The sequence below is a fragment of the Apiospora hydei genome, assembly GCF_038363865.1.
Source record: "Apiospora hydei strain CBS 114990 chromosome Unknown utg000004l_segment0_segment0, whole genome shotgun sequence".
Classification (NCBI taxonomy): Eukaryota; Fungi; Ascomycota; class Sordariomycetes; order Amphisphaeriales; family Apiosporaceae; genus Apiospora; species Apiospora hydei.
Window position 1 is genome coordinate 3494209 of NW_027117363.1, and position 7518 is coordinate 3501726.

The 7518-nt window shown below is 56.2% G+C and overlaps 3 protein-coding genes across 3 annotated transcripts; 1 reads left to right on the forward strand and 2 right to left on the reverse strand.

Moving 5' to 3' along the window:
• Positions 1 to 835: 835 nt before the first annotated feature.
• PG997_003630 (uncharacterized protein) lies at positions 836 to 2744 on the reverse strand (the record flags this gene model as incomplete). Its single annotated transcript, XM_066807945.1, has 4 exons — positions 836 to 1776; positions 1802 to 1979; positions 2044 to 2607; positions 2694 to 2744. 4 exons carry the CDS (start codon positions 2742 to 2744, stop codon positions 836 to 838), a joined length of 1734 nt encoding a protein of 577 aa, XP_066671563.1.
• Positions 2745 to 3230: 486 nt separating this feature from the next.
• Positions 3231 to 4475, forward strand: PG997_003631 (uncharacterized protein; the record flags this gene model as incomplete). The annotated part of the gene is made up of 2 exons (XM_066807946.1): positions 3231 to 3370; positions 3806 to 4475. The coding sequence occupies 2 exons, from the start codon at positions 3231 to 3233 to the stop codon at positions 4473 to 4475; spliced, it is 810 nt and encodes a 269-aa protein (XP_066671564.1).
• A 613-nt stretch (positions 4476 to 5088) lies between these two features.
• PG997_003632 (dual specificity protein kinase FUZ7) lies at positions 5089 to 6810 on the reverse strand (the record flags this gene model as incomplete). The annotated part of the gene is made up of 4 exons (XM_066807947.1): positions 5089 to 5649; positions 5708 to 6239; positions 6296 to 6453; positions 6517 to 6810. The coding sequence occupies 4 exons, from the start codon at positions 6808 to 6810 to the stop codon at positions 5089 to 5091; spliced, it is 1545 nt and encodes a 514-aa protein (XP_066671565.1).
• Between the last annotated feature and the right edge of the window lie 708 nt (positions 6811 to 7518).

The following is a 7518-nucleotide window of genomic DNA, read 5'->3' on the forward strand; positions in this document are numbered from 1 at the left end:
CTAGGATGCCTGGCATGCCCTTAACGTCAGCTTTCTATTCATGCTGCATACAATACAGGCAGGCACAGGCAAGTATATGACACCTGCAGCTCCGTCGTCTCATAGCTTTGCCCGTGTGATGGGTATGGCACAGCATATCACCCGGAGACATGTCCTAGGTGCCCAGCACAACCATATCGTATGATGTTGAATATAGAGAGGCAAGAAAAATAGCGCTATATTGCTGTTTCTTTGCTTCTCCCTTTCTTTATCTTCTCTAAAGCATGGAATTATCTCGGGTCACGGGTCACCGAACGGTTCAGTCTGTAGGTCGGCCAAGGAAGGACCTACAAGTTCGCATGGACGGATTCGGAACGCATGGCACAAGGGTTCCCAAAATACACAGGCAACAGGGCCGTAATTCTGCTTTTGTTAATTGGCCCCCTGGAGTGGGGTTTGGGTGTTGTTATATCTGCTGGTTGTTCATACATATGTATATACAAGCTACTCCCTTTTTAATCATTCTAGCAAAATACAGTTTACTGCAATACTGTCCAGATCATCCAGCATACCGAATCATGCACTACAGTTAAGGGCTTAACATTTCAATCATGAGTATCCGATCAAAGACCATCCTTAGTGTCGTTTAGCCCCGATACTTGGAGGTATATATCTCTTATGCTCTTGAGTAGCAGAAGTTGAATACGGAAACCCAGCTAGTCATATTGAATCTATTCTCATCCTCGATAAACTCGTCATAACGTATACAGGTCTGCTCGTTGGCCTAAACCGAAATGGAATGCCTTTGCTGCGACAACCGATGTCGCAAATGGCCCGGTCGCTCGCAGTCCCTGACTTAGATTTCAAAGACCTCGCCAACGCCGTAGCCGCCGCCCCTCCGCGTGTCCACGAGATCCAGACGCCAGCCCTCCCAGTTCTTGAGGCCGCGCTTGATCTCCTTGATGCGCTCCAGGCGCTTCTTGGCGTCCTCCTCGTGGGCGCGCCGGAACGCGTCCTCGTCGAACTCAAGGTCATCGTCCTCGAGGAGCCCCTCATCGTCGCCTCCCTTCTCTCCCGCGGGCGAAGCCCCGGTGAGCGCGTTGAGTCCGCTCGTGAAGAAGTCGCCCAGGCCCGTGCCCCGGCCCGACGCTTTGCGCGCGGCGCTCGTCGGCGACAATGGTCCGGAAAGGTCAATGTTGGTGAAGTCGCCGCTGGGCGAAGCTTCTTCGCCTTCGGCGCCCGCTTCCATGTCCCGCCGGCGCTGGTGCCAGATGCCGCGGCGCAGGTCGTAGATCTCGGCTTCAAGGTCACGGATCTTCTTCTCGAGCCGTTGGCGTTCCTCGTTCTCGAGCTCATCAATACCGTCGTCGTCGCCTCCGCCTTCGGCCGCATCCTTCTTGCGGAGCTTAGTGTTCTCAGCCTCGAGACGTTCGACCTTGGACTTGAGCTCCGCCGCCTCCTTCTCGGCGGCTTCCTTCTCGCGCCGCAGAGCTTGTGTCCGGCTGTCGTTTTCCTTGTGCAAATTGCCGAGAGCCTGGACCTTTTTGTCCAGGGCGTCGTGCTTCTTCTGAAGTTCCGCAAGGGATTCGTTCAGGGTGATGTTCTCCTGCTCCAGCGTCTTGACGCGAGTCTCGGCGCTGGTCCGGCTGCTGCCCTCGCGCACGGCTTTCTCGGTCGTGCGCTCGAGGTTTCGCTTCAGATCGACAAGCTCGCGGGTGGCCTTGGAGGCGGCCTGCTCGGCGCGCACCAGCTTCTCTTCCAGCGCGACAATCTGGTCCTTGTCTGTGCCGCCGGAGGCTTTCTTGGCGAGCGGCCTGCGCACGAAGGCGCGAGAGCTCCAGCTCCATGTTCTCGATGGTGGCAGATTTGGAGTCAAGCTGGGCCTGGAGCTCAACAGCGGGCGGAGATGATGCCGCGACCGATGGCGAGGAGCCATGGCCTCGGCGGGGAGGCGGCCGACTGCAACTGGTTATTCTGGCGTTGGAGGGAAGCGATTTCTGCTTGCTGTAGGGGGAGTTGTTGTTAGCATGAGCCCGTATAGGCTATAGTGATTGCTATACGTACCAGCTTCTCGACCTCGCCGTCCACACCGGCGTCGGCCTTCTTGTCGTCGCCGCCGGTCTCGCGCAGGTCGTCGAGTTCCCCCTCGGCCTTCTGCCATCTCTTTTCGGCATCGGCAGCCTCTTTGGCGAGCCTCTTGTTTTCCTTCTCTAGGTCCTCGATGCGCGCAACCTGTTTCCGATAGATATCAGCAGCGCTTGCTACCTCGCCGTCGGGGGTGGAGAAGGGAAAGCCTGGGGAGAGAGGGCCAGCGCCTGCCTTGAAGGAGGCGGACCGCATCTTGGACTGGACGGAGGGTGACGTCACATCTGGGGTTCCAGCTTCGCCGATGGCGTTGCTCTCGATCTTGAGGCCTTGAATCGCCGGGGGGATGGGCGGGATTGACAGCTTCTTCTCTTTCGTGTCGTCGGCCGCAGCGGTATCCTCAGCTGGAGCTTCGGCCTCAGGCTCGGCTTCGGGTTCGTCATTGGCGGCGGGTGTAGGTTCCTCCTTTTCTTCCTTGTCCTTCTTGTCCTTCTTGGAGGAGCCGCCCGACTTCTTTGCGTTCTTCTTCTTCAGAGCCTCGACCTGGTTTGCGCAATGGTGCGGTTAGCCGGGTGGTTCGCCTAGTAGAGGTCCAATGGGCAGTGTGCAGTTAGCTGTGCAGTACATACCCTCTTCTTGGCGGCGGCCAGCTTCTCAGCCTTCTCAGCGTCGTCGGCCATGGTGACTGTCGCAGGGTGATGTGTCAGAGAAAGCGACTGTGGTCGAGATAGTTCAATTGTCGGAGAGGGTTGGGGCAATTGCTTGCTGTTGGTGTTAGCTAAAGGTGTAGGAAGCTGTTCGTCTTACGTACTGGGAGGTTCCGTGACAGCATGGCCACAGCTACCTGTTGATTGGGCGTACGGAGTACCGAAGTACATGCCGCCCACTTACCTAATCTTGACGGGACTATTATAGGCAGCTGCAGCCCACCCAAACAGCCAAATGCACCTATTTCGGGCTCTATGTGCCGCACCAGCCACACCACCTTCCACCACTCACATTGCTTGCTGCCGTCACTAGGTAGTCACGGCTATGACTTCTTGATCTCGAGCAAGTCAAGTGCCTCACACTGATCGGAAATCCAATCTCAGGTGTACATACATATAGCTTTCCGGAATTACTGGAAAGGACAGAAAACCATTCTCATACACCCCACGCCAGCCTCTATGCGCAGGCTGATCAGCACTATGGCACAGAAAGCGAGCCCGAGACGGTTCGCCCCCCTGCAGCATGGAATAGCCGCCGCCGACCAGATGAGCAACCTGCCCAAGTTAAAGGGTATCGTCTTCGATGTCGATGGCACACTGTGGTGAGTTTCCTCTTCTCTCTCTTCTTTCATTTTCTTTACACCTTACTTGGTCTTCTCATCGAATATCAATCTGGCCAAATCATAATCCTTGTCCTGGTTTGCCAAGACTGCCTGCCGGGGGTGGTGTAAGTCAGCCTCAGCTTGTACGTGACGGGCACGATGCATGAAGTCTTATTTCCCAAAACCTTGTGAAAGACTGCTTGGACTTCCCGAGAACCTCATAAAAGATCTCTCTTCTTGCGGGCGTCAAGCTGTCCGAGTATCAGTCGTCACCGAGACTTTATGATCTTAGTCATCAGACATACACATGACATGGTGGTTGGATGTTAGCCCAAATCAGAGGCTACAATGCGTACCATGATGCGATACATATCCTTCTTCCCCTCTCCCCCGAACCAATTCGCTCTTCACTAACACCCATCCCCTCCGCAGCGAGCCCCAGAACCACATGTTCAGCGAGATGCGCAGCGTCCTCGGCATCCCCAAGTCGGTCGACATCCTGGAGCACGTCTACTCGCTCTCGCCGCCCTCGGCCCAGGACGAGGCCATGGAGTCCATCCGCGCCATCGAGCGCCGCGAGATGGCCCGCCAGACGCCCCAGCCGGGCCTCGCCGAGCTCATGGCCTACCTCGACCGCCGCGGCGTCCCCAAGGCCATCTGCACCCGCAACTTCGACGCCCCCGTCAACCACCTGCTGACCAAGTTCCTGCCCGGCTCCGTCTTCCACCCCGTCATCACCCGCGAGTTTCGCCCGCCCAAGCCGGACCCCGCCGGCATCCTCTTCATCGCTCGGAGCTGGGGCCTCGTGCGGTCCACCGCCGCCGCCGGCCCCGGCCCCACGGACGCGCCCAACGGGAACCCGCCAGCGGGCGAGGATGCGGCAGAGGAATTAGGGGATGCGAGCGGGCTTATCATGGTGGGGGATAGCATCGATGATATGACGGCAGGCCGAAAGGCCGGAGCTGCAACTGTACTGCTAGTCAACAAGGTAAACGAGCACCTGTCAGAACACGCGCACACGGACATGGTTATCACAAAGTTAGATGAGCTAGTTCATCTGCTAGAAAGGGGCTTCGCTGGCCGCGACATAGCAGATAGTTGAGAACCTTCTCTCGAATAGGCAAACTCAAACACCCATTGGCGAAAAACACAAATCCAAGGTTCGGCCAGCTCCGCATACGTCAAACAGGGGCTCTAGTTTCCAAAGTACCGTTTCGTCGCAGTTAATAGCTGTGCAATAACCGGAGAAGTTTCGAGTCAACACGAAGATTTGGGTCAAGCAAACTCTTTCAAAACTATAGTCTATAGTGCGTGATAGTTACGACGTGTCCACAGACCTCGCGACATGCTCTGTTCATGGCTGCGGCGCGTTTTGGGTGTCTACAAATGGCATGCTCATACCAAGGTGCTCTCCTTTTCCATGCAACATGATGATGCCCATAACGACTATCACGACCAAACATCCATAGCTGAAGACCCCCCAAATTGCTTTAGGCCCCTAAACTCCCCTTGATGTCATGGCTTGCAGTCAACGTAATGTGATCTCAGAGTATATATACTTGGAGCATAGCTACCACACGATCATTGCCCTCAAAATGGTTCAACGTGCCAACAGATAATCTCTCTCGAAGAGATACGGGTAAACCGTGACGGGAGGAGGCGCAAATCTAGTTGTGACTGCGGCCGACATAATGCGTACCGATCCACGGCAATAACTATTTTGGTGGGTATCCCGCACTGCCATATCCGCCGTTCGACGGCGGGAGGAAGGCGGCTTGTCGTCGGCTGTCTTTCCTCTGCTCGTCGGGTGTCTCTTTGCGCGGCGGGGTAGGAAGAGGACCTCCTTGACTAGGTCTTACGGGCAGTGTGAAAGTTGCTTGGCTCGCGCTAGCCGGTTGGTTCTTGTCAGGAGTCCCTGATCTGGGTACTGATGTAGACGTTGCCGATCGCTGGCCTAAACCAGGATGAGCTGCTGCACCAGCCGCACGTCCGAGGCTGCCGAGACCATTGCGCGTTGGCGACCGGTTTTGCGAATGGCTGGCTGCGTCCCGTGGGGATGAAATGGCTCCCGCAATGGGGATTTCTCCGGATGTGGGTGTGTAACCACCGTCACCTTGGTATGTTGGCGAATCGCTGGTACGTAACATGTCCTGTGTAGATGGTGAGAGCTGAGGTGCCAAGTGAGATTTCCGGTTGTCCTTCTCCATGAGGCCGACTGCCCAAGCCCGCAAGTCGACAGGCGTGCGCTTGGCCGCCTGGACAAATGGATCGCGCTCCTGTCAGGATACGTTAGTAAAGCTTTGTTCATATGCGCTCCCAGCATCGATTTCTTACAAAGAGTTCCTGGGGGGTTGGCCGCTCGTCAGGTATTTTGGACAAGCATCTCTGAATCATGTCCTCAAGAATGGCCGGGAACGCATCGCTCTTGGGAAGTTTAGGCGCAGGCTCATGAACAATCTGCTGCAAGAGGTCCAGAATACCGGCGGGTGCTCCGTCGCCATCCGAAAGCTGCTCACTGGCAGCAAAGGGGAACTTGCCAATGGCCAGCTCCATGATGGACAGGCCAAAACTCCAGACGTCGGATTTAACAGTGTATCTCTCGCCCTGGATTCGTTCGGGTGCCATGTAAGTCGAGGTGCCGACGAAAGTGTCCGCAATAGAGTTGATCAGTTCTCCAGACACGCCGAAATCGCACAATTTGATGGAGCCCCTAGAGTTGACCAGGATGTTGGACGGCTTGATGTCGCGATGCATGATATGGTGCTTCTCGTAGAGATAAGTCAGACCGCCCAGGGTGGCCTCTGCGATCTTGCCCAGCACATCGACTCGCACGGGGCCAAAGACACGAGACACGCGGTCCAGAGATCTGTAGTCAGCTCGTTAGCCCTGCCATGGTCGTGTAGCTTCCCTCGCCCGACTTACCCAACGTCCATGTATTCCATGCACATGATGACATCGTTGTGTTCGTTCAGGAACGCTCCGTAGAAGTTGACAATGTACTCGGAGTTGCAGCTGTGCATGATTTGGAGCTCGCGCACGATTCGCTTCCTCATTTCCTTCTTGGCCTCCACATGGATGATCTGATTACACGGCATATCAGCACCCTGTCTTCAGTTTGGGCAGAGCATGCATGCTATACATACCTTGCGAGCCATGGTCGTCCCCGTGGGCAAATGCTTGATCTTGCTGACGGTACCTCCATTGCCTGAGCCGAGCTCCTTTATTATCTCCAGATCCTCCTGTCTCAGGTCCAGGTTGAACTCGATGCCGATTTCCAGCTGGGCTTCGTTGCCATCTTCATGTCGAGAGCCGCCGGCTCCCCAGCCAGACCCGGCGTTGTCGTTGTTACTGGAGGGCGCTTTCGGGGCGGCGGGTGTCAAGGCGAGACCCTTGACGTTCTTGCGCTTCATAGAGCGCGGGGCAAATGGATCGGCCATGTCGAACGGAGTAGCGACGGACGATGGAGGGTGATGCGGATAGTGTCCAGACCAGACGACGGTTAGAGTGTGGGATCTGCGGCAGAAAAGCCCTTAGTGCCTTTGCGCGATCATGCAGCTATTCCGAGAGCAAGACTAAAGCGATGGACGGCAGACGGCCGACCTGTGTCTGTCCTCTTGACAGGGCCAGGGGCGCTTCGATTAGGCGGCACGTTGGGCGCGATAGGGAATTGTCTCGTACCCAAGGCGAACGAACGATGTTACCCCGCGGGACTAAAGTCGAGGTGCAGGCAAAGTAGGGAGGAAGGGAGGCAGGGTGTTTGGACAGGCCAAAAGGACCGGGTCAAGCAGCGATGTGAGGAAGATGCCGTGTGAGAAGCAGCTGCCCAATCTGGAGGAGTGGCAGTAGGGCCCGTTGGTGTTGTTAATGTTGTCGATGATGGCAGGTGAGTGCTTCCTTTTTCCCTGCTGTAACACACACATCCACCAGCGCGGGAGCTGGGTGGGCTTCCAATGGTCGGCTAGGCCAGTAATGTCGAAGAGCGTCGGCGACGGTGCGAGGTTTCTCGCCGTCGATGGTGGGGGCCCTTTTCAGGAGCTGCGAGGGGGTCCTGTAAGTCGGTCTGGAAGCGCCTGAGCGAGTCGGGGCCTTTTTTCTCTCTCTCGAAACAAGGCCAAATCAATCAAATCAATTTCTCAAGCAGTACG